Source organism: Mustela erminea, chromosome 7 (genome assembly GCF_009829155.1).
Source record: "Mustela erminea isolate mMusErm1 chromosome 7, mMusErm1.Pri, whole genome shotgun sequence".
Taxonomy (NCBI): domain Eukaryota; kingdom Metazoa; phylum Chordata; class Mammalia; order Carnivora; family Mustelidae; genus Mustela; species Mustela erminea.
In genome coordinates, this window is record NC_045620.1 from 38,770,753 (window position 1) to 38,797,385 (window position 26,633).

General features: G+C 38.5%; 1 protein-coding gene across 8 annotated transcripts in view; it reads left to right on the forward strand.

Annotated features, from left to right (window-relative positions):
• NDUFAF5 (NADH:ubiquinone oxidoreductase complex assembly factor 5) overlaps positions 1 to 22,251 on the forward strand; it is a 29,344-nt gene extending 7,093 nt beyond the window's left edge. Inside the window, exons 4-11 of one of the 8 annotated variants that reach the window (XM_032351434.1) lie at positions 2,777 to 2,824; positions 3,894 to 3,997; positions 5,556 to 5,595; positions 8,256 to 8,453; positions 14,626 to 14,686; positions 21,141 to 21,224; positions 21,570 to 21,652; positions 21,814 to 22,251. In XM_032351434.1, the coding sequence (XP_032207325.1) occupies positions 2,777 to 2,824; positions 3,894 to 3,997; positions 5,556 to 5,595; positions 8,256 to 8,453; positions 14,626 to 14,686; positions 21,141 to 21,224; positions 21,570 to 21,652; positions 21,814 to 21,906 (711 nt within the window). In that variant the 3' untranslated portion in view covers positions 21,907 to 22,251. Of the gene's footprint in view, positions 1 to 2,776; positions 2,825 to 3,893; positions 3,998 to 5,555; positions 5,596 to 8,255; positions 8,454 to 14,625; positions 14,687 to 18,200; positions 18,374 to 18,544; positions 18,624 to 18,749; positions 18,847 to 19,972; positions 20,351 to 21,140; positions 21,653 to 21,813 lie in introns of those variants that run through there. The other 7 variants (XR_004287599.1, XR_004287601.1, XR_004287602.1 and 4 more) reach the window with 7 other exon arrangements.
• Positions 22,252 to 26,633: the final 4,382 nt, after the last annotated feature.

Here is a 26,633-nt window from a genome sequence, read left to right on the forward strand (position 1 = left end):
TTTCTTAAAGTGGGTTTTTTTTTTCAATCTGTTTTATACAGTGATTCCGACTTAAAATTTCTTTAAATCTGTATGAGATGTGTTGCTCTTCATTCCCATTTTGTGCAAATGTTTTTGATACTTCAAGTAAAATCAGATTGACATTCATTTGGAAAGTATTATTAAGCTAATCTTTTATCTGAGAAAAATATTAATATTGTTATTAGAAATATTTCTATGTGATTTTATATAAGTATCTTTTTTAAGGCTTATACCATTTTATTTTGCATTTTCTAATTCAGACAATAAAGACATTTGTTTATCATCTTAGCTCCTGTATATGTGACACTGTGTTGGACACCAGATTATAGTGGGCTTTCTATATTGAATCTACTTCAACAAAAACATACACTTGGGCTAGGCTGGTAGGAATAGGGTGTGAGAAGCTCCCAAAACACTGTTGTCATGGACAGGGCAAATCTATTCTTCTAGTTGCTCAGGCCAGAAAACTTGTTCATTGATGCCTCTTTTGTCCTCACCTCCCACATTGAATCCATCAACAAATATTACTTGGATTTCAAAATATATCCGTAACTACCACTTCCTACTACTTTCATTATTATCATATTGGTCTATACTGCAGTAGCCTCCTTACTGGCCTCCCTGCTTCTACCCTCACCCTCAGCAGTCCATTCTCACAGCAAAGTAATTCTTTTAAAGCACAAGTCATTTCATTGCCAGCCCTCTGCTCAGAGCTGTTGGCTTCTCCTCTAATTCAGTAATAATCCAGATTCTTAATCCATAAGACCCTCAGTGATCTGGCTCCCCTAACATTTATCTGGCCTTATGTCCTTACCCTGATTCCTTACTTTTCAGCAACCCTGACCTTCTCTCTGTCTCTCAAACTGGCCAGGGCTTTGCATTATACTTGTTGTTCTCTGTTCTTCCTCATGATATCTGGGTGGCTTACTTCTTTACCTGTTTCAGGTCTTTGTTCAAATGACTCTTCATCAAAGATTCCTTTCCTGACTGTTCTATAGAATAGGGTCCCCACTCACCACTGGGTATTTGCGTCTCTCCATAGCTTATTTCATGGCATCTGATATATGTTTGTTTAATTGGTGTCTCTCTTTTCTTACTGGAATATAAACGCCATAGTCTTGCTCATTTGAGGTCACTGCTAAGTTCTCAATACCTAGAATACACAGTGAAGATTTGTTAAGTTAATATTGCATGAATAAATGCAAGATAACTTTGAAGTTACTTCAGTGACCGGAAAAAGTCAGGGGATGTAATGGGGCAAGGAGCCCGGGAATTTCCCATTTTAAATATGTTACGTTTGAGGTAACAGTGGACTGTTTTTAGCGTTAATGTCTGACAGGTAGCTGGAAACTGGAATTGGGGTGTTGAGGTTAAGAGCACTGACTCGAACTTGGACAGTTAGGGATTTCAAATTCTGCTCTGCCACTTACTGACTATATACTGTTGGGCCAGTTACCCAACTTCTCCAGACTTCAATTGCTGTAAAATGTGAGCAGTAATACCTATCTCCAAAGGTTAGTAACAGGATAAAGTGAGACAAGGTTACGTGGAGGCTATTGTTCTTATTTGGAAGCCTATCAGAGGTGATAACTGAAGCCATGGGAATATAAGCTTACTTGAGAAGCATATAGAAAAGAACCGTCCACAATTATTTCTGGGGGTGGGAGAATGAAGAGGAATTACACCACAGAAACTGGCAAACACTACAGCCTGTAGTTAAACATTCACTTGCACACCAGTTGCACTTGACTAGTTAGCAGTGACCAGGCAATAATAGGGTACCCTTTCCAAGTTGTGGGCAAGAAAGGTCTTTAAGAAGGGGGTGTGCATGAAGTGGAAAGGATCAGAAGGAGGGGAGGCAGAGTAGAAAGTACTGAAGAAGTTTCTAGGAGACCACCAACAGTGCTGGACTTCAGAGAGGTCAAGTAAAGTAGGACTGAGAGCAGACATGCTGTTGTAGTTGATTAGGTTGTTAATAGTGTTTGTAAATAGTGTTGTTAGAGCAGTGAAAGTTGGAATAGGTTACGAAGAATTGAGAAAAACATTGAGATTGGAGTTGTAGATTGCAAACAGAACAACTAGAAGGTAGAGGTGAGGAGAGATTGGGAGGCTTATGCCTGTTTCAAGGTAAGGGAAGGAGACACAGAAGACAGAGATGGAAGATTAATAGAGATGATGATGGGGGCAGCAGAATCCTGGAGAAAAGAGCATAGTGGAAAGTGTTATTCTGGGAAAGAAATGGTGCAGGGCTCTCGGAAGAAAGAAAGGAGAGATGAAACAGGGAAAAATGAAACCAGTGAGTTCCCCTTCTCCCCAAGTGTCTGCGTTTATTAAGTCTTTCTTTACTCTTTGTAAACTCTTGGAATGAACAACTGAAAGGTCCAGGTCTTTTGTGGCCCAGGAGTGGAGACCAACTCTCAGCCTGTTGTGCTATGGAAAAGTTAACACATAAGCCTTAATCCAGTGACGTGAACTGAAGAGGCTGATTACTCATACATATGTTGTGTGTTTTTTAAATATAGTTAAATGTGTTAAATATAGGCATGATTGCATTTATTCAAATCTGTGTGACTTCCTATATGTTATTAAAGCTGATAGTTTACTATACTGGTTTTATTGCAGAAAAATACCCTTACAAAGCTCAAAATGACTCTATGATTGCCACTTTCTCTTTTAGCAATTTCAGCAGTTATTTTGTTTTGTCAGTGGCTTTTTGTTTGTTTTGTCTTACCTGATTAACTTTATTCCATTGCAGGAAACTGTTGGAAAGTTTTTCCAAGTAGACATTGCAGAAAATGCTTTGGTAGGTACCTTTATAACAGTCATGATTTCTGATCTCTTGGTTTTATTTTTAGTTTTTTATTTCCTTCAAAATGAAAATAGTTTTTTTTTCCTGATTATATATAATACATATAAAGAATTAAACAATACAGGAAATGTAAAGGGAAAGAAAATATCATCCCTGGTTCCACCATTCAGGGGCAACCACGGGTGACATTTTGATCTTCACCTTTGCAGATGTATAACTGTCTCCCAACATACAATTTTATTCAGGTAACATGCCATGTTTTTCACAGGGTATCATTCTTTTATATCAGCAAATGATACATATAAGCCCAAATTCCACCTTTTTAAATGGCTATATAGTATTCCAATATAAGAATATTCCATGGTGTATTTAGCTAAATTTCTATTGAAGGGCAGCTATATTTCTGTTTTCTTAATAACTGATACTGTAAAGAACATCCTTATATAAAGCAACTTGGTACGTTTGATTTCTTTTTCTCCCGGAAATAAATTCCTACTAGTAGAATTTACAGATTCATTGATGTTCATCTTTAAATTTTTCATATACATCAGACTGCCATTAGAAAGAATAAAGGGTTTTAGGATTGAGCCCAGCATCTGGCTCCCTGCTCAGCAGGAAGCCTGCTTCTCCCTCTCCTGCTCCCTGTGCTTGTGTTCCCTCCCTCAAACTCTTTCTCTCTCTCTGTCAAATAAATAAATAATCTTTAAAAAAAAAAAAAAAAAAGAGGGGCACCTGGGTGGCTCAGCCTTCAGCTCAGGTCATAATCCCAGGATCCTGGGATCAAGCCCCGCATTGGGCTCTCTGCTCGGCAGGGAGCCTGCTTCCTCCTCTCTCCCTGCCTGCTTCTCTGCCTACTTATGATCTCTGTCTGTCAAATAAATTAAATATATATATATATATATATTTAAAAAAAAGAAATATTTCTTGAGCTTTTTTGTGGCTTTTTTTGGGAAGGAATAGAAACTGCCAAGTAAATATGACATTGACTTAAATTTAACAATGATTGCATTAGTAACTGAGATTCTATATGAATGTATTTTGAATTTTTTTTTTTAACCACTAGAAAAATATCATAGAAATGGAAATTCCTACTGTCAGCATTTTAGCTGATGAAGAGTTCCTTCCCTTCAGAGAAAATACATTTGACTTGGTGGTTAGCAGTTTAAGGTTGGTAATCCATTTGTACTTCTTAAAAATGTATGTTATAAATAAATAATTCATGATGTACAGTTTTAATATTAGGGGGTAAAGAAAAAATAATGAAATAAATTCTTAATAATTTTTTTTTAAGTCACAAACCAGTTTTCTTATGTTATAAACTATAAGATTTCTCTGGGAAAGAATAACGAATTATATGCTCCCTAGTGGAGTTGATATGGTATAGTATCTTAACTTTTTTCTCCACAACTTTTTTTCAATTTGCTGAAGCTCATCTGTGATAGAAGAGTTTCTTCCCCAGTATACATAACTTAGTATCCATATTGATGGAGGCAGGATTTGGAAAGAGTATACTGGCTCCAGCATTCAAATATTAAAGCAGTCTTAGAAACTCATCTCGGCCAGTAAGGAAAAGCTAGTATTTCCTTCAACTTCAGTTTTTCTTCACACAGAAATATAGTCCTTAAGGTTATGTTTTCCCATTTGTGCTTCCTACCATGTCCCCTCCACATTGATTACATAAACATATTAATATTTATTGAATAGTTTGTAATATGTGAGGCTCTGAGCTTGATGCTTTGGGGAAATACACAAATGAGTCCGGACAGAGATCCTGTCCTCAAACAACTCAGCAGTAATAGTTTGTATGTAACTTTATTTCCCCTACCTCATTTTATAGTCCTATTTTCTTACAAAAATTCAACATGCTCTTCATGTCAGCCCAGCCCTTTTGATAGCTGTTTTTAGGGTGACCAGTCACTGTGGTTCACCTAAGACTTTGGTAGTGTTAGCACTGAAAGGCCTATCTCCCGGGAACCCCTCATTCCCAGACTGGGAGAGTCATAATCTAGCTTTTTCTTCAGTGAGTTTGTAATTTCTTCCATGCTTTTTAAGGTATGCTAAGCAAATTTAGAAAAGTACATTCTATCAGGAAATGAAAAACATTATAAAGAATGTTGGTCTAAGGGAAAGAGTCCTGGACGGGGAGTAAGAATGAGTTTTGGCTCTTCTACTTGCTGTTTGCAAGTACCTAATTCTGTTGCTTTCAGTTTCCCCATAAGTATGATAGAGCTTGTGGTATGACCTTCTTCATTTTTAAACTACCTAATAATTACTAAAAAGCATTATGAAAGATAAATGTGATCTTAACATAGTATGGTTTGAAATGGGTATTCAGTGCTATCCTGGATGTCAGTATAAGAGGATGCCACTTCTGTCAGGAAAGTATGACCATACTCTACAGAGACTGTGATTCTTGCCATCACATATCACCACACACTGGTAGGGGGTGAATAGAGGCAAAATAAAATGCAAGAGATTTACTAAATTAAGTTCTAAACGCTTTGTAGTATTTATAGTACTGTCACATTTTTTAGTGTCATAGAAGGAAGGTTTTCCCCAGGAATATTTTTTACTTTAAAACATATGAAAACAATCAGTGAATTTTGATATGCAACTTCACACTTCAAAATTAATATCTTTTTGTTGGCTTTTATTTATAGGAGTGATAATTATACCAATTAATTACATGAATTAAGCTAAAAGCAATATGTTATTAATATTCTAGTTTACACTGGGTGAATGACCTTCCTAGAGCGCTTGAACAGGTAAGAAACTTAATGTTGATTCTAATAGCCTGTGTTATTTTATTAGTAGAAACTTCTAAATATTTCTACTTTTTACCAGAAACTTCAGATATTCTCCATTTTATGCTTTTGACAGTTGGAAATGGAACCAAATCAAATATTTATTATCTTCTAGGGGCCAGATATAGTTGGTGCCCTTTGGCATATTAAGAAGTACATTGAGTGACTCCCTTGTCTAGGAATTGAAATCTAATTATGGAGATGTTCCAAATATTTATGAAAAGTCATACAAAATAACTTGGACAAAATAATATTGACATCACATTGATATAAGACATTTCCTATGTGGGTCCCTTTTCTTAATTGTCTATAAGTTTTGTGTGGGGAGGATACTATTTCTTCATATTTGTGTCTTCCCTGCAGCTTATAATTAGTGTGAGGTATATTTGTTGGTTGACATTTATCAGTGAACTGGTGAAGAGTAAGTAAAAAGCATTGTGTTCAGAAGAGGGAAGGGGATCACTGTGACTTGGAGTGGCCTCAGAAAGCTTCAAGAAGCAGAAATTACTTGAGCAGGGCCTTTGGGATTAGGTCAGACTTGGGGCAGGAAGGCAGAATCACAGGGTAGGTAGGTGGGAGGTAAAAGAGCCTCAGGAGCATGAGGGACAGAGAGGAAGCCTGTTGGGAGATTAATATACTAGGAGATAGGGCATATTGGGACCAGATTTAGGGAGACTTGGGTAACAGATTAAGGAATTTTGAGTTCATTCTTTTTGCAATTCAGAGCTGCTGGAGAATTGTGAAGAGGAAAGTGATGTGATTAAAAGGCTGGTAGGCAGGATAACTACCACATCTTAAGCACATACTGTTTGCCAATTGCTGTGCCCTGTTTTATATGTGCATTAAATAAATAACTCTGTAGGATGTCTTCATTTTGCTACTTGGAAAACTTACGCTCTTAGTTTTGGTTCAATTAAAGAGACTGTTTCCATGGTCCAGATATGAGAGAAACTAAAGCTAGGTGGCAGTGGCAGGAGTTAACAGGAAGAGAGGGTATTCGGTTTGGTGGCGGGTTGGATCTGAAGATCAAAGACAGGGAGGGGTCCAAGCTCACCTTAAAGTTAAGTCTGGATGCCTGAAAGAGTAATTAGTAGAAACAGAGGAAAGAATGGTAATGATCAGATAAAGGGAATGGAAAATGGTAACTGACAGAAATACAGCAACTGGAGAGGGGAGTGGGTTTGAGAATTAAGTGTTGTATGTGTGTGTTGGTTGTGTTGGGGGGCGGATTGCCAAGATACAAGTGGCCATGGCACAGGCAAATGAAAATGAGTTTAGAGTTCTGGGAAGATGTCCAGACTGAAGATAGTGATTGGAAGTCATCCTTATGAAATCCATGGGAATTGATAAGCCCCTCTGAGGTAGAAAGAAGCCGCAGAGAGCTGAGGACTGAATCTTAGGTCCCTGCTATATTATAGTTTGGTGATAAGAGAAGGAAGCAAAGAGGTAGAAGGGAAGAAAGCAGATTTTATGGTTGGTTTGCTTATACACTGTTTTGTAATTGCTTCATAAATTTAAATATAAATTTTAAGATGGATACTTCGATGAGAGGGCCTACTATGATTTGGGGTTTACTTTAGAATCTACCTTTTCCTGTAATGTTCCTCATTGTTGAGAATAGTCCATCAAATCTAGTTGCAGATGGTAGTTCTAAGAGAGTCAGTGAGTAAACATTTGTGATTCTGGAAGCCATTATAACCACTATTTTGCTTGAGTTATCAATTAAAAATTGCTTTTGTTTGAAAGTTGGAAATAAGTTAGTTACTTCTCCTTAAAGGAAACTGATTGGGTTAATGTGAATCATAATAATTTCTGTATAAATTAGCTTATTCTGCTAAAAAGTGACCCCAGCTTAACAGTTTAAAACAACAGTTTACTTAGCTCAGGATTTTGTGGATTGGGTGGGAATTTGTGTTGGCATTAGTTAGGAAATCCTTCTGGGTCTGGCTTGGCTCATGAAGCCGGTATCTGTGATCTATTGCTAGATCAGAGCTGGCCTCTCAAGAATGGCATTAGCTGGGACATCTCAGAGATCTCTGCTCCTCATACCTCTCAGCCCTCACCAGGCTAGCTCAGGCTTGTTCACAGCATGGTGGCAGCATAGGGAATCAGGTAAGGCCATTTCGAACTTTGGTGTGACCCTGGCACACTGCCACTTGCACTGCATTCTTTTGGCTGCAGCAAGTCACAAGGCTGTCCCAGATTCAGGGAGAGGGGAAATAGCTTCATTTTCTGATGGAATTGTTTGATGGGAGTGATGTGTAAAGGGCATAGTAGAGGTTTGTGATTTTTGCAGTCTACCACACTTTTAAATTTTTTTCTTTCAGTATTTTCTCATTATAAAAGTAATTTTTGTCTATTGTTAGAAGAATTGAAAACATTCAGTATATTTTAGAGGTATTAATGCTATCAATGAATTATTGCCTATCTTTGTAATATTACACTGCAGTTCCTTTCTGACATTTGGTTGCCTTGGGTGTTATTTATTTTTTCATTATTTGACAAAATAAGAATGGTAATTGTAAAATACTAATTTAGCGTATGTTCTTTTAACGTTTTTCTCCTTCTAACATTTTTAATATAAAATTTTAACTACTTTTGTTGTCTTGTATTTATTACAGATTCATTATGTTTTAAAACCGGATGGAGTATTTATTGGTGCAATGTTTGGAGGTGACACACTCTATGAACTTCGGTGTTCACTACAGTTGGCAGAAACAGAAAGGGAAGGAGGATTTTCTCCACATGTTTCTCCTTTCACTGCTGTCAGTGACTTAGGACATCTGCTTGGGAGAGCTGGCTTTAATACACTGACTGTGGTAACTATCAAGAGAGTTGATTAATTTTCATTAACCCATTAATCACACAGTTCAGAAACAACTTCTCATTTTAAAGTAAAAATATGTAGGTATTGATGGTATCATAGAGAGGTTTTTGCACTTTTTCTCTCTTTAAATTTAGTTTGTATAAACACGTCTTGATTGATAAAGGTAGGAAGTGAAATTTTTAGTATTTGGTGTCTGAAAATGTAGCTCAAAAAATCCAAACCTCAGTTAACAAGGAGATTGTTTTCCAAGACTTACTATTCCATTATAATCTTTAAAACCAGAGTTAGACGTAGTATGAGACAGCATTTCAGATGATGGAGAAAAGGAGATGTGCAGGAGCACAGCTCTACCTCTACCACCAGCCCTTAACTGAAATGAGGCAGAGATGAAGGTATGTGCATTTTCGGTCAACAGTAGAAAATCAATGGTAGATGGTAGGGGGAAAAAAACCAAAATGGTAGGAAAGAGGGCTATACTCCATTAGGGCTAGAGAGATCTGCAAAGAGGACCTGTAGGCTGTCAGAAGAAACATAGAGTCGGCATGGTACAGTGATGGTATGGGGCCTAGATGTCTGACAGGGATAATTTGGTTCCTCATCTTGTCCCTTTACTAGCTGGGGAAATTTGAGAGATTTAATTCTCTTCTTTGAGCATTCTTTTTTTTTTTTTTTTTTTTTTTTTTTAATTAAGAAAGTCCAATGTTTCTCACCTCAGGTGGCAATTAGAATTAAGATAAAGGATGTGAAATGCCTGGACCATGGTAGATGCTCAATTAATATTTGCTCCTGCCTTCCTCTCTCCCCCTCCTCATACATCTAGTACTTTGCTATCCAAGGCTTCCAACAGGGAGTATCTGGAGAGACAGTTGCCCCCTTCCAGCTCCTTTCACTAGCATAGTCACTCTAAAGGATAGTCACTCTGCCTTCAGAGGTCAGACTTGCTATGATTTCCAAACCCCTCAGCTTTAAACACATCTCTGTTTTGAGGAAATAGGAATTTACTGACGAAGAAAGCTTCTCATTGATGATAGGCTTAAGACTGAAATAAGCATTTAAGGAGATTCAATGTGAATATATTTCATAAAATCAACCAACCAAGAAAAGGTTGTCCTGTCCTTCCTTGTTTGGGTACAAAGCACAGGGCATAAACCATAGACCACTAAGGTCTCTGAAGTTGGAAAGGGGCCTTAAGAAGGGAGGAGGCAGTAGGCTAGGAAATGATAGCAACCCTCAAGATTTCACAGCTGTGTCTTTTGTAAACTGCTAATGGCCTGAGTCAGCAGACAACAGTCAGCTGTTGGCAGCTGGAAAGGGGAAAGCTCTGCCTCATGTGAGGGTTCTGCTTTGTAATTAAAGCAAACACTGGCAAGCACAGGCAGTTGTACAAGAGGGATCACTGTGTATTTTTCAACACTTTTTAATTATATAAGCAATAACACAAACATATTTTGTAAACATTAAACTGTACATATAAAGTGGCAGTTTATTTGCCTTTAATCCCCCAAATCTTAGCTCTCTCCTTTAAGAAACAGTTCTCAAAATTTTGCTTTTAGGACCATGCTACACACTTAAAATTATTGGGACCTTAGAGATCTTTGGTTATGTGGGTTATATTTATCAATATTAACCAAATTAGAAATTAAAACTGAATTTTAGTTTTTACTAATAAGTTTAAAAACTAACATAGTGTACCTATTATGTGTTAACATAAAAAAACCTATGAAAGAAACTATTTTTTAAAAGAAAAATTTAGAAGAATGTCATTGCTTTACATTTTTACAAATTTCTTAGATGTATGACATAATAAAAGTGCTAAATTCTCATCCTCCTCCTGTAGTCATAAGACTATTAAAGTATCACATGTCGCGTAACTTATGAAAAATCCATTGTACTCATGAGAGATTGAGAGGTGAAAAAGCCAAATAGCATCTTAGTATTATTATAAGAATAGTTTTGGTGGGGGGGGGGAGAATAGTTTTAACTTTTGACTTTGTGGACCCCCAAAGGTGTGCCTTCTTGCAGTTTTCTATGTTGTAAAGTGGACTGTGCATTTTAGAAAAATTTCTGCTGGGACCCTGGGTGGCTCCGTCAGTTAAGTGTTCAACTTGATGTTGGCTCAGGTTCAGGATCTTGGGGTCGTGAGATTGAGTCCCATATCGGGCTCTGTGCTCAGTGCAGAGTCTGCTTGAGATTCTCTCCCCTGCCCCACCCGACTAGCACATGCATGCTTCATAGATAAATAAAATTTTAAAATTTTCTACTAAAAATGTTTAGCCTAACATAGCACTTAAAATACTACATTTCTGTTAGTTGGGAAATCTATTGAAATACCTTCTGTATTCTTCTCTAAAAATGAGCTGAATAACTCAATAAGATAATACAAAAATATTGGTGTGGAATCTTCTTTGTGGTTTATAAAAATTAAGAAATTTGCAAGTTTAATAATAAATATATACAGATTTGTTCCTTGGTACATTTACACTGTCTCTAATATGTTGTATTAACATTATATCATGGTTCGTTGTCTAAAATATCTCATCCCAAACAGCTAATAAAATTCGTTACACAGGTTTATGGTGCATACAACATTAGGTATATCATTTTTATACTGCAGTCGGTTTTTATTTTTAACATGAATTCAAGATTTGCCTGTTTACATTTATGTGACTTTCATAATGAATTATTTTCAGAGTTAGTGGGCATTCTGAATGAGGCTCATTTCCTTTTAGAGTTGCCAGACTAATATATTAGGAGGAAACAGCAGATATGGTCCATCTTAATTTGAATAAGGACTTTGACAAAGCAGTTATAGTATTCTTTGGATTGAGATGGAGATAGTGCTTTTAGTTTCATTGAAAGATTGTTTTTGACAGATCTTGCTTAATGGCTATGTTTCAGGCTGGAAGGAATTTTGTTTTTAATCTTATGATTTTTTTTTAAGACTTTTTTTATTTATTTGACAGACAGAGATCACAATTAGGTGGAGAGACAGGCAGAGAGGAGGAAGCAGGCTCCCCGCTGAGCAGAGAGCCAGATATGGGGCTAGATCCCAGGACCCTGGGATCATGACCTGACCTGAAGGCAGGTTTTAACCCACTGAGCTACCCAGGTACCCCGATCTTATGATTTCTTATTAAAAAATAGTTTCCTAAGGTAGAAAAACATAGAGAAGAAAGTGTCTACCCAAAGATGGTCTTATTAAAAAGTGCACATACAACATTGTCATGCATATGTTAACAAGAAAGGAAATTTTAAAAGAAAGTGACTACCCAGAGATGGTCTTATTAAAAAGTACACATACAACATTGCCATGCGTGTGTTAACAAGGAAAGAAATTTTTTAAAAATGTATAGATAAAATGAGATGAGAAGAGCAGGTCTAAAGTAAAAGAAGTCTCCTCCTCCCAACTTCTGATACCTGGACCCTTGCCCCAAAGATGACAATTGTTGTGTGTATATTTCTTTCAGAACAATTTTTCATTATACACCGCTATACAGTTATGTCATTTAAACGTATATTTGCAACAATATGTATATTTGGTTGCTTTTTTTTTTCTATAAGTACTCTTAGGTTTCTTTTTAGTTAATAGCATATTTTTTTTTCTAAGATTTTATTTGTTTATTGGACAGAGAGAGGAACAGAGGGAGAGGAGAAGCAGACTCCCCCACTGAGCAGGGAGCACGATATAGGGCTCAACCCCAGAACCCTGGGATCATGACATGAGCCAAAGACAGTCGCTTCACTGACTGAGCCACCCACATGCCCTACTTAAATAGCATATCTTGGAGATCTTCCCCTGCATATACCTATTTCTCCATTAATGGACATTTAGATTATTTACAGCTAGTTTTTTGGTTTCTCGTTGTTGTTTTGTTGCTGTTTCAATTCTAATTCAATGCAGTGAATTTCCTTTCACATAATTTTGGCATATCTGTCAGGTCAATTTCTAGCATGGAATTGCTGGGTCAAAGAAGCTCTACACTGAAATTTTGACAGATAGGGTCAGATGACTTTCCAAATGTAGCATCAATTTATGTGCCCGATCAACAATATAAGAATCAGGGAGCCTGATGCAGGACTCAATCCTGGGACCCTGGGATCATGACCTGAGCCGAAGTCAGACACTTAACTGACTGAGCCACCCAGGCACTCCTAGAATGGATGTTTTTGATAAGTGTTCTTTGGGCTTTATCTTTTTTTCTTTTTTTTCCAAATATTTTTATTTATTTATTTATTTGACAGGTAGAGTTCACAAGTAGGCAGAGAGGCAGGCAGAGAGAGAGAGGGAAGCAGGCTCCCTGCTGAGCAGAGAGCCCGATGTGGGGCTCCATCCCAGGACCCTGGGATCATGACCCGAGCCGAAGGCAGAGGATTTAACCCACTGAGCCACCCAGGCGCCCCTGGGCTTTATCTTGATTCTGTTCAACGTTAAAGTCCAAAATAAGGAGGAATAATGAACACATTTAATAAAGTTAGAAAACGTGCAAAGATCTAGACACTTCAAAAGTAGTTAGTGCAAATAAGATAAAGTTTGAGATAAATGCAGCATTTTGATACCAAACTTGGAAAAAAAATAAAAAGTATGTGTCCTGTATTTGGGAGCCAATTTCCAATATGGACAAACTTCTATATCTTTGTGCTTAACACAGAATTTTATCACATCACAGCCCTGTGCTGGCTGGGCAGCTTTTCTCCGTCCCGTAGTTGTGCCACCTGGCCTTGGCATCTTCTTAGGTTACCACAGCAAAAGGGATGCCTGGAAAAGCCTCACTAGTTCTTTATTACCTGCTCTTTCCTTTCCTTTTGCTGTGGTAGGCCAGAAGAAATGCCTTCTGAGGTCTGGGAAGTATCAAGGAGCACCAGGTTATTTGGGGAGCATCAGTCTCAGCCACTGTACCAACAGTAAACTCTTGTTTCAGGCTTCAGAAAGAATGGAACATAATTTCCCAGAAGTCCATTTGAGAAATATACCAGTGGTGTGCCTATCTCCCAAGTGAGCAGTGCAGTATGGCTGCATTACTAGAAGCAGATTGGAAACATCTTTTTTTTTTTTTTTTTTTTAAAGATTTTATTTATTTATTTGACAGAGAGAAATCACAAGTAGATGGAGAGGCAGGCAGAGAGAGAGAGAGGGAAGCAGGCTCCCTGCTGAGCAGAGAGCCCGATGCGGGCCTCGATCCCAGGACCCTGAGATCATGACCTGAACCGAAGGCAGCGGCTTAACCCACTGAGCCACCCAGGCGCCCAGATTGGAAACATCTTGGGAGGTGACCCTATTTGGCTTGATTTGGGGTGCCACATTTTTTTTAAGGATTTTTAGAGACAGGGAAGGTGGGGAAAGAGAAAGAACCCCAAGCAGACTCTGAATTGAACACAGAGCCCAATGTGGAGCTCAGTCTCATGACTCTGAGTTCACAACCTTAGCTGAAACCAAGATCTGGACGTTTAATGACTGAATGACCCAGGTGCCCCTGGGTGCCACATTTTAAGAGACTGATAACTGACGATGTAGTTAGTACATTAATTAATTAACTAATTAATTAATGTGTTACATTAATGTAACACAGTAAAGGTGTGTTAGGATTTATAAATCTAGAAATTTTGTCCAGAAGATTAATTCCTCCTTCTAAAATCTATAGTGTCCTGGAAAATTTCAAAGACTTGAAGAAGAGGGTGATGGTTTGTAGATACAAAATAGATTTGTTCTGTGTTGTTTCCAGGGAGAGAACTAGAACTGGGTTGATGGAGTTTTAGGAAGATTTCTTTTAGAATAGTGAGTATTTATTCTGAAATTTGACATTTTCCTATATCAAGCATAATCAAGATGACATTTGTGAAGATTATTATAGATTTTTTTTTTAATTTGACAGAGAAAGAGAGGTCACAAGTAGGCAGAGAGGCAGGCAGACAGAGAAGGGGAAGCAGACTCCCCACAGAGCTGGGAGCTCGTTGTGGGGCTCCATCCCAGGACCCTGAGGTTATGACCTGAGCCAAAGGCAGAGGCTTAACCCACTAAGCCACCCAGGCGCCCTTGTGAAGATTATTATAAAGAACATTCCTGTTTGCCATGAGAAACAGGTCTAGGTAATCTCTGTGGCCTGTTTTCAAATCTGGGTCTTTTATGATGAATGTCAAATGAATATTCCTTTTTCTTTTTAAAATAGGATACTGATGAAATTCAAGTTAACTATCCTGGGATGTTTGAATTGATGGAAGATTTACAAGGTAACACCCTTTAAAGAATGTTTAATCTCTATTTGAGAACCATTTGAGAGCAGACCCAATGGCAGGTACTGGGGCTAAGCACTGTGGATACATTGGTGAGGAGAACGCAGACTGTCTTCATGGAGCTTATAAAATAAATGGATGAGGCAGACATCACACAGCTGCCGTAAAGATAAATGTTAAATTAGAATTGTGATAAGTGCTACTAAATGAAAGTGCATAGTGCTGTGACTGCTTCTAAAAAGAGGGCAGGACTTTCTGGAAGGGTGCATTGAGGCTGGTAGAGCACATCAGTGACTTTCTCCAACAACAGTTGGCAGTTCAGATCCAGGCACAAGAAAGCGGGGTCGTTGGGCTAGTGTAGGTTTGGGGTTTATTAAAGGGATAAACCCTAGTGGGAGAAAATCAATGAAGTCATGTCTGAGGAAGTGGTGATTGTGCTCTAAAAAATGATGATGAGTTAACTAGGTGAAGAGGGGAGGGAAGTGAGTTGCAGGCAGGGAGAATAGCAGGTGCAAAGGCTCTGTGGCAAGAAAGCATGGCAGGTACTAAAAGCAGGGCATTTTGACTGGAGTATAGGGAATAAAAAGAGCATTAAATAATGAACTTAGTGAGTAAATGGGGACCTTTTGTCTCTGTTGAGATTGTCTTTATCTTAAAACCCCTTTGAGGCATTTAATGGAATGAGAGGGGGGGAAAGTCATGATTCCAGATTTGCATTTTGGATAAAGTGGATTGGCAGATCAACTAGTAGGGGAGACTCATTGCTGTAAAGCTTATTGAGAAATGATGGCAGCTTAGACTAAGGTGGTGGCCATGGAGATTTGAGAGAAGTGAATGGATTCTAGAGATAATTAGGATGTAAATTTGGCTGTCCTTGCTGATGGGTTACCTGTGGGTGCATGGAGAGAGCTATTTCAAACATAACTGCTAAGTTTCTGGCTCACATAACCAGACAGATGGTGCCCCTTCGCTGACAGAGAAAATAGTAGAAGAAGACCAAGTACAGGCAGGGACACCTCTTGAGTTCACATGTGGGTATTTTGGGTTTGAAGTGCTTGTGAAATGTCTAAGAGGAGATGTCAAGTAGGTGGCTGTGTGTGTGGGTGTGCCGTTTTAGAGGAGGTGATTGCCTGGTTAAAATATCATGAGTCACTTGTGAATTGGTGGTATTTGAAGCAATTGCCTGAAACGAGAGCATGAAGTAAGAAGAGAACACGGCCAGATTCGGAGCCGTTAGGAACCTAATAGACAGTGACTGTGTAGAAGCAGGACGTGTCTGGACGTATTACTGAATGGTGGCAGAGGCAGAGTAACAGAGATCCGTTGGCGGTGGGGAGACTAAAGAATCTTGGAAACCGTGGTACTGGTGATTGTTAAAACTAAAGTCACCTAAGGTGGTGGCAGGACTTGGGGTACAGATGGGACCTGAACCAGGTGCCAACCCTCCAGTAATGAGAAGAGAGACTGGGAGCCTGATGTCTGTGTCACAGCATGCAGGAGTGGGAGAAGGTGACGGCCAAATAGTGTGAGTCCCAGCAGAGCAAGGGTTTTTAACAAGTTAGAGAAAAAAATGGCCTGGAAGAGGCTCGGAGGAACACCAGAGATACAAATCCTTACCTCCTAATTCTGAAGGAGGTAAGGCATTCAGACACACATGTCTGCCACAAACGGCGCTGCTGGAGAAGTGATTTTTTCTAAGAAGAACTTCGACTTGCCTAAGAAATGATGAGCTTTGACTTTGTATTAAACAAATGGCATAGGCAGTTTTGATAAATGAGGGAAGCTGAAGAGATTAAAGGTATGTTCCTTGAAACCAGAACTGTGCTTACCTAGGGCAACCTTAATCTGGATCCTGAAAAGTGATAAGATGATTCAAGCAAGAGATTGGAGGACTAAATACCCTGCAGTTGTTTACAGATACATAGTTTTTCTTAAATGCTATTGAGTTGCTTCTCTCGGTAGTCCTCTGGTAACTACTGAATGCCTGTATTACAAGTGCGGAATGAATATGGGGCCCAAAGGGAACACTTGCCTGTTAGTGGCAGAATTAGGTACCAAACTCTTGCCTTCTTGACTCCTGTTCTGGCACTTTCTTACCCGACTCTACTTCATTTGGCTGCCTGTTTAATAACAGTCCATTTTACCCATCATCCAGCCTCCTCTGAGTATGGTACTTCTGTTGGCTTTACAAGGAGAAAGCTATGTAGCTAAAAACTTACTACTATAGTCACTCTTTGTTTATTATAATTTAATACAGGGATTAAATTACTATCGTGTGTGCTTCAAGGATTGGATCTATGATCAATCACACATCCCTTCCCAGGCACTGCCCCAAACACTTAGCTTCCCATGACATAGTCATGGAGCCCCTTCATCTAAAGGCCGGTGGTGGTGGGCTGATGATGTATCATTCAGACTCTAATGATAAAAATATTTCCCAAATGCAGCATTTTTTTCATTCTGCTCTATAATAAATGCTATGCTCATGATTGATTTCAAGAGAGAAGCAACAAAGAGACTAGAAATTAGATGCATCAGCTGGAAAAGTTTACTACCCACTGATTTAAAAATACAGACTTACTCTGTGCTGGGTGCAGTTCTGTGACATTTTCTGATATCCTAATTTTACAAATGAGCAAATAGAGACATTGAGGAGTATCTTGTTCATGGTCACACTGGATCTGGATCCGAAGTCCAATACTGCCTACTTATCTGTGCGCATTTTTTTTTGTTGTTGAAGTTAGCATAGTATAATGCTCCAGTCTTACCTGTATAGTTGCTTGTATTTTTAGTCACTATCCAGACAAGGACTAGAACATTTCCAGCCCCTCAGAAGGTTGCCTCATGCCACTATCCAGTTGAGAACCTCTGCTTCCCCCACACGTTTTAAATGGTCATTTATTTTGAGGACCCGTTGCCTACTATTTACCTTAAGAGGCTTTGCCTCTTATTTTTACTGTTAAGCCTTTTACATAAATCATATATTTTAGTCTTGGAGTCTCTTATCCTTAGGAGAATTAAGAAGAATTATGTAAAGATAACTTGAAGAAGTGGTATTTAACAAAGTAGATATAAACAGTAAATGGTTGATTTTATATTCATTCCCCTACCATTTATTGAACATCTATCTACCATGTGCCAACTATTGAGCCAGCGATGAAATTACATAGTTCCTAATCTCAGGGAGCATGTGCTCTAGTAGAGACACCAAAATAAAGAGAGAGACATAGCCATTTAACTGTAAAATGAGATAATTGTGGTTTAAAGTATAGGGAAAAACAGAATCCCTAAATTTGCTTAAGGTGTCAGGGATGCTTTTGTAGAAGAGACAGAACCTAAGCTAAAATGAGTTTGCCAGGAAAGTGGGTCAATGGGTGCAGGTTTGGGACATTGCCTTCCAAGTCAAGGGAATGGTCTGTGTAAAATCACGGAGATGCGAGAGGATACACAACTTCCTTCACATTCCTAATTAAGAAACTCTACAGTAATTCTCTATTGCTTGAATATGTAGAATGGAGAGATGATGGGAAGTGATGCAGCATAGTCCACCAGAGGCTTCCAGATTTTATCAGGTGAGCCTGGTACTGTGGGGGAGAATTTCATGCAGAAGAGTGACTGTCAGATCACTGTGTTAAAAAAAACTCATCCTCCAGCATTGTTTATAAGGCATACTCTATGAGAAAGGTTAGACGAGAACTAATATAGTTCATTTCTCATGTTACACATGAGTAAACTGAGGCACAGAGAGAAATTAAGTAACTTGCTTAAGGTGATATAAGTGATAGAGACAGGATTTAAGTCCAGTGGAGCAGCCCAACTCAGATTCTGAAATCTCAACCACTCTGCCTTCAAAAGGTCAGAGGCAGCTGAGATGGGAAGAAGAGTAGTCCAGGGATGAACGGAGGAGGGGAGGAGCTTGGGTGACTACTTCCAGGTATGCTGCTTTGCCAACCGGAAGATGGTGTTACCTTCAGATTAGTTTTTGGTATTTTATATTGTTACACTTTTTCTTGATGTTGTAGTGTTTCTCATTTGAGCTGCCATTGTTATTAATTCACAGAAAAAAAGTCCAGAATGTTGACATAATTTTACAAAACAAGTGTGTATCAGCTGATGAATGCATGAAAAGTTTTGGAGGCTTTCACAGTAGTTTTAAGGTAAGTTCAGTTTGTTTTTTTAAAAAGACAATACTCAGTATTGTTCCTCCTAAAGCAGAATAGATTAGATTTTTATACTAGCAGTTGAACTTAACCTTAAAAACACTGTGAGAGTCTATAACAGTCACTTGCTTCCAGGATTTTTCTGTTATCCCAAAACCCAGAGCTGGTCAGAAATTCCTAGATGTGTTTCCCAGGTTGTCTTCAGTAAAGGTCTACCATGATGCATTATGAAGTGCTGTCATTCCATTTTGAAGATGATAAAACAGTTTATAATTAGAGTTAAGTGACGTTGCCCGAGATTACTTAAGGATCAGAACTGGGATTATGATCCTAAAGTCTAGACTTCCTGCACCACACCACACTGCTACCATGCAGAGAAAGGAAGGTTGGTATGGTGGTTTGCTTCTCTTGTGAGGGAAGAGTGTGCTCCTCTAGCAGCAGAGTTACTGACTGTGTTATGCAGTAGTGTTCTTGAATTTCTTTATCAGAGAGAACACTATGCCTGATCATCTTAATTAGTATATCAATACCAATTATTTAAAAGGCATTTTAGAATTTCTGGTGTATTAAGCATTCCCCCCATCCTTGTGTATTAAATATTTACATTAAATAAATTAAACCTGTTTTCCACTGGTATTGCCTATATCTAATGTGTAGTAAGTCATGACACTGGGAAGGTGAGCTGGAATGAAAACACCACAGCCGTCATCAACTTAGAGTCTTTCAATCCAGCTTCCAGTTTACCTCTGGTCACTTGATATGTTTGGTACTCACAGTGTAGGAGAATGTTTTTAAATCAGGTTATGTAATAGGTCTCTAATGTTAGCCATAGAAGCCTTCAGAGGTCATCTGGTCTGGCCACCTAGAAGACCCACAGCAATTGGTCTAAGGTCATAGCTGCATCGTTGTGACAGTAAGAATACGATCCGCCTTTTTCTTCATGGCAGTCTAGTTCATATGTCTGTTGTTTCATGAATTGGGGCTGTTGTACTCACAGGATGCTGGACATTGCTTTTAGTATCAGAGAATCATTATTTTAAGGAATAATAGGAACCTTTTGGGATTGGAGGAAAAAAAAAGCGTTCACTTATTAGAGCTGATTTGTTGATTGTTTTTAATAAAGCCATTGAAAACTTCTAAAGAACAACTGATATTGGGAAGATTGTTGGGGCTTTTTTGTGAAAGGAGAAAAACAAAAGTAAACTGATTTTTGATGGTATGCTATATAGAGAATAAATGTAAAGGATTTTTACTTTGGAAATTTGTTTTAATTTCTTCTTGGACTAGTTTAAAATGTGACCTTTCAGTGGAATTTTAAATATGTGCATAAAAAAATTAAATACACAGCACTCATTGTAGAAAAATATCAATCCTAGCTTTTAGCTATCAACTTGAAAAGAAGTCTAGGGATGCCTCGGTGGCTCAGTGGGTCAAGCATCTGCCTTCAGCTCAGGTCTTGATCCCAGGGTCCTGGAATCGAGTCCCACAATGGGTTCCTTACTCAGTGGGGAGTCTGCTTTTCCCTCTGCCTGCTGTTCCCTATTTGTGTGTGCTCTCTCTCTCTGACAAATAAATAATCTTTTTTTTGAAAAGTCTAAAATTTTATGTATGTATATATGTATGTAGGTAGGCTCCAAACTGGACTTGGATTAAATGTGGGGCTTGAACTCACAATCCTGAGATCAAGACCTGAGCTGAAATTATGAGTCAGATACTTAATCAACTGAGCCACCCAAGTGTCCCAGAAGTCTAAATTTTAAAACATTAGGAAAAGTGCCCCTGTAAAGAATGCACATAATTTCTTCCTAATCTGGGAGTAAGAAAAGATTGTAAAATCTGAAAACACATTGTAGTTCGGATACTGTCTAATGAATTTCAGAGCCCTCTCCCAGGTTTCATAGTCAGACATTTGTGGCTTAGAGGGAGTGAGGCATTGTAGCAGTGCTCTGTCCTCTGAAGAACATCTAAAAGGGGCATGAAAGGTGGCATCCTTGGAAAGGTACTTTCAACTCCTTGTGACTCACCTGGAGGGTCAGTTGCCTTGCTTTTGCCCACCTGGCCACTGTTAGCAAGTGAGGTGTGCTTATGGGACTTGCCTCCTGAAATTTGACTTCTCTGGTCTTAATATCTAGAAACTTCAAGTAGTTTTTGCCTTAGAGTCCCTAAGGAGCCTAGCTACAACCTATTAGGGAATGGGGATGGGTAGACTGTTGGATGTGAGGTTAAAATTGTGCTTTGAGCAGCTCAGCTGTTGGCGGTATTATCTAAAACTGCCTGTAGTGTATTTTTAGGTATGGGTGAGAGTAACTGTGCTTGGAATAGAAAAGGCCTGCTGCACCGAGACACGATGCTGGCAGCCGCAGCGGTGTACGGAGGTAAGCGAGCGGGCCGTCTTTCCCACCCTCGCCTCACTAAGGAACGTGTGCCCTGCCGGGTTTATCCCTTAAAGTTGCTAGTACTTTTTCCTTTCCCGTTGAGGCATCAGATTTTTTGTCCTTCCTTTCAGAACAGATCCTGTAGTTCCATATCCTTTTTCCAAATAGCCCTTAACTGTATTTCTGTCAGCTTCTCAGCTTTGAGGATTTTTCATGTAAGGCATTCTCAAAGTCCTCCAAATATCCCAATATCCATTTCTCTTCGGAGACATGACTTTTACTGAGCGGGTTTTTTTCTTCCTACTTCCATTTTTTTCAGATTGTAACCATTATTTGTCTTTATAGAAATGTACAAAAATGAGGATGGTTCAGTACCTGCCACATATCAGGTCTATTACATGATAGGATGGAAATACCATGATTCACAGGTAATATTATTAAGACAAATCATTTCTCTTAGTGGGTTCATGTTTTCATTTACTTTTTATTTACATAGGGTGGGCTTTAAAAAAAAATATGATGGCATTAAGGGATTTCATGTAGAGCTGTGTATCTATTTCTAATATCTTCAATGTTTCATTATTTTCAGGCAAGACCAGCTGAAAGAGGTTCGGCCACTGTGTCATTTGGAGAACTGGGAAAGATAAACAATCTTATGTCACAGGGGAAAAAATCACAATAAATATTTTATTCAATTCTAATCTACATTTGGTAACCCTTTCAGTTTTAATGTGGTTTCTGTTTTCATATGGATACTGTTATCTGGTGATTCGAATGTCTTATTTACACATTCAGCCAAAAGCAGGAAGATACTTCAATGAAAAAAATCTACAAATATGTTCACATTTATAAATGCTGACTTGATGGAAAGACATTGCTCACACTGACATTTTGTACCTTTTTCTCCTGATCTTTTGTTATTGCCATGAGAGGGTGATAGCTATGGAGATGAGAAGACAAGTTGATTGATTATCTAGAGTTATGGATCATTTGGAATAAAAACAGTTTTTATAATGACTAAGTTATTCAAGCTAAATTATTTGTCACACTGTCATCTTTGTTGTGAAGACAGTATAGGGTTATATGTCTCTCCAGAGCTATTACATAGTTTTATACTTCAGGAAAGTGTGGACCTTTACTAAATCTTTCCTCACCATTTTTTTTTTTAAACATCTGAATTCAGTCATTCTTTTTTGCCTTCATGATCTGTGTAAGACCCTAGGGTTTTAGACCCCATGCAACCTTAGGTAAGAAGGGACCATTTTAAAGAATTACAGAAGAAAAATCCTGTGTGAAAGTATCCACACAGTGATGAAAAGTGCTCTTTGTTGTTTGATTTTCTTTTGTCATTTCAGGCCTTTGACACTATTATTCTAATCCGGGCGCACTGTCCCATTATCATCTAGCGGGGATCACCATCATGTGGAAGCTGTCAGGCTCAGACAGCTTAGAATGGAGGGAAGAAGATGGTGATGAGGAAGCAGGGAGGAGGCGACTTCCATTGCTCCATTGAGTTAGGGAGTTAGGGAGTAGTGCTGACAGCTTTCTAACTGTGGGACCCTGAGCAGGTGTGTTAAAACTTCATCCTCACTGGTAAATGCCAGGTGAAATAAACCCAGCAGAGACAGGTCTATGCCAGTTCACATGGAATAAGGTACAAAACTAACCATACTTTCGAAAAAAAAAATGGTGAGAACTGAGTCTGATTCACTAGGCGGTGGAGAGCCATTGCTGCCCTTTACAGTTCACCGTTTCACCAGGCATGGGCCTCAGCTCCCTCTTCAGCCTTAGTTAAGTTACTACTGTTTATCTCCCCCTGCCTGCCTTCCCTTGACCACACTGGCACCAAGCTCTTCCTGGGTAAGGGCACTAATCTGCCTTGTCCGCAGCATAGTGCTTTGCACATAGTAGATACTCAGTTACGTTGCCACACCTAGTGCTCTATGCAATACGTGCCCTCCACAATACCAGGCTCACCCAACCTCACACCTCCCTCCCCTCCAAAACCCTCAGTTTGTTTCTCAGAGTCCACAGTCTCTTGTGCTTCGTCTCCTCCTCTAACTCCCCCCCTATTTTTCCTTTCCTTCTCCTCGTGTCCTCCATGTTATTTCTTATGCTCCACAAGTAAGTGAAACCATACAAAAATTGACTTTCTCTGCTTGACATATTTCACTCAGCATAATCTCCTTCAGTCTCATCCATATTGATACAAAAGTTGGGTTTCATCCTTTCTGATAGAGGTATAGTATAGAAACTGGGATACTCTTTTTAACTCTTATTTTATTTTATTTTGTTTTTAACACAGGAAAATAATATTCAGGAAGTAAGATTTGGTCAAGTTTTTAAGCTTAATTTTCAGAATTTGAAAGAAGAGAAAAATAATAAAAGACCCTATTGTTAAAATTGCAAACTGATAACTGAGGAACGGATATTCTATGGTGACTGTATTTCCTAAAGGACATGTGTTTTGTATGCATTATTTGTTTTTGGAGGAATGCATACAAACTTGTGAAGTGCTTATTGCTGAGGAATGGGACTGAGGAACTCAGTGTGTGTGCATCTGTCAGGTTTGAATGTTGGGTGCAGGAGGTGGCCAGAAGCCGGAAGGAGACTTGTACTTTTCATTTTTTTTTTTTTTTTAATGTTTCTGTGAAATTTGAAGTTTCTTACCAAGAATATTACCTGTTTATTTCATGCTGATTATGGATACATGGATGGTGGGGTAGCCTGGGAAGGAGTCTACCCTGGGCTATTTAAAAAGCAAATAAATAAGATCATGGCTTAAAAAAACAAAGGAAAGAAAAATTAGCACAACTAATTGAGGATATTTTTTGTTTAACATGAGTGACAGTAGTGAAATTATTTTTTTAGTTAATATCTGCTTGAAGTATCTATCAAGCTTTAATTGTTTGAAAACCTCAGGCAATTCATTTTTCTGAATAGCTGTGTTTTCCAAGTGATTAAAATCTCATTCTTTTTAAGTAACAATACTTTATTTTTTTAAATTTATTTTTAAAAACTGAAGTATAGTTGACACATTCATTAATGTTGCGTGTACAACATAGTGATTGGACAAGTTTATGTTATGTTGTACTCACTATAAGTGTAGCTACCATCTATCAGCATACAATGCTATCACAGTACCATTAATTATGTTCCTTATGCTGTACATTTCATCCCCAAGATTTATTCATTGCATAACTGGAAGACTGTATCTCCCACTCCCCTTTACCCATTTTGCCTACCCCCACGCCCCTCCCCTCTGGAAACCATCTGTTCTCTGTATTTATGGGTCTGTTTCTGTTTTTGTTTCTTTGTTTTTTTAGATTCAACTTACACATGAAATCATATAGTATTTGTCTTTCTCTACCTGATTTATTTCACTTAGCTTAATACCCTCAAGGCCCATTCATGTTGTTGCAAATGGCAAGAATTCATTCTTTTATGAATAACATTCCATTGTATCCATTGTATATATGTATATAAATACCATCTCTTGATCCATTCATCAATTGATGGATGCTTGGGTTGCTTCTTGGCTATAATAAATAACACCGCAGTAGGGTCACCCAGGTGACTCAGTTAAGTGTCTACCTTCAGATCAGGTCATGATTCTGGGGTCCCGGGATTGAGCCCCGGCCGGGATCCCTGTTCACTGGGGAGTCTACTTGTCCCTCTCCCTCTGCTCCTCCCCCTGCTTGAGTGTGCACTTGTTCTTTCTCCCTCTTTATCTCTCTTTCAAATAAATAAAATAACACTGCAATATATATAGGGATGCATATTTTTTTTTTTATTTAGTGTTTTTGTTTTCTTGGGGTAAATGCCCAGTAGTGGAATTACTGCATAATATGGTATTTTTATTTTTAATTTTTTGAGGAACTTCCAGTGTTTTCCACAGTGGCTGGCCCAATTTGTATTCCCACTGATAGCGTATGAGTGTTCCTTTTATTCCACATCCTGGCCAACAATTGTTATTTCTTACCTCTTTGACTCTAGCCATTCTGATAAGTGCAGGTGACAGTTCATTGTGCTTTTGATTTGTATTTCTCTAATGAGTGATATTAAACATATTTTTTCATGTGGCTTTTAGCCATCTGTATGTCTTTGGAAAAATGTCTGTTTGGGTCCTCTGCCCATGTTTTAATTGGATTGTTTGGAGGTTTTTGGTGTTAAGTTGTATAAGTTCTTTATATGTTTCTGGATATTAACTCCTTATCAGTTGTATCATTTGTAACTGTTTTCTCCTTTTAGTAAGTTTCCTTTTCATTTGGTTCATGGTTTCCTTCTTGTGCAAGCTTCTTATTTTTGTATAGTCCCAGTGGTTTATTTTTCCTTTTTTTTCTCTTGCCTGAGGAGACATATCTAGAAAAATATTTAAGCAATAATAAGTCCAAAATATGTCACATTCTTTTTTTTTTTTTTTTTTTTTTTAAAGATTTTATTTATTTATTTGACAGAGAGAAATCACAAGTAGATGGAGAGGCAGGCAGAGAGAGAGAGAGGGAAGCAGGCTCTCTGCTGAGCAGGGAGCCCGATGTGGGACTCGATCCCAGGACTCTGAGATCATGACCTGAGCCGAAGGCAGCGGCTTAACCCACTGAGCCACCCAGGCGCCCCAATATGTCACATTCTTGAGTGGTGTGTAGGACATGGCCATTTCTTTATAACTCCACAGTTATTATCATAAATTCAAGTTGTACTTTATTGCTTATTCTGACATTGGAATGATGTGGTTTGTCTCTTATCCAACACTTTTTAAATTTACTGCCACTTGTCACTTTCATCAGCTCAGCAAAAATGAACTTTATTGAATCCATTCTACTTTCTGATCTATTAGAGTTCAGATTAGAAGGTTTCTAGACTAGTGTGTAAGGTAGGAAAGAGGAGCAAGGTTTTGGGAAAAGGACTCTCCTTTGCAGTAAAATGCATTGGGTTTTATTGGTTCCCTTAACAAATCTCCTTTGAGTCTCTTGTGCTAGGCTTCCAATTCGCTGTTTTTAGTTGTCAGTCTAAATACCATCTTAAAAAAATCAAAGGAAAGAAAAACTAGCATAACTAATTGAGGATACTTTTTGTTTAACATGGCTTCCACCTGTGGCCACTGGGACGTCTGTTGGCTGCTGGGAGACTTTGGGTTATTCTCTGGTTCTTAACAGTATTCCACATTGTTGGTATGGAGAGTTCCAGAACAGGCAGTGTATATGAAAATTTATATTTTTAAAACAAAGATTGGGGCACCTGGGTGGCTCAGTGGGTTAAGCCTCTGCCTTCGGCTTAGGTTATGATCTTAAGATCCTGGGATCGAGCCCCGCATCTGGCAGGAAGCAGGGAGCCTGCTTCCCCCTCTCTCTCTGCCTACCTCTGCCTACTTGTGATCGCTCTCTCTGTCAAATAAATAAATAAAAACTT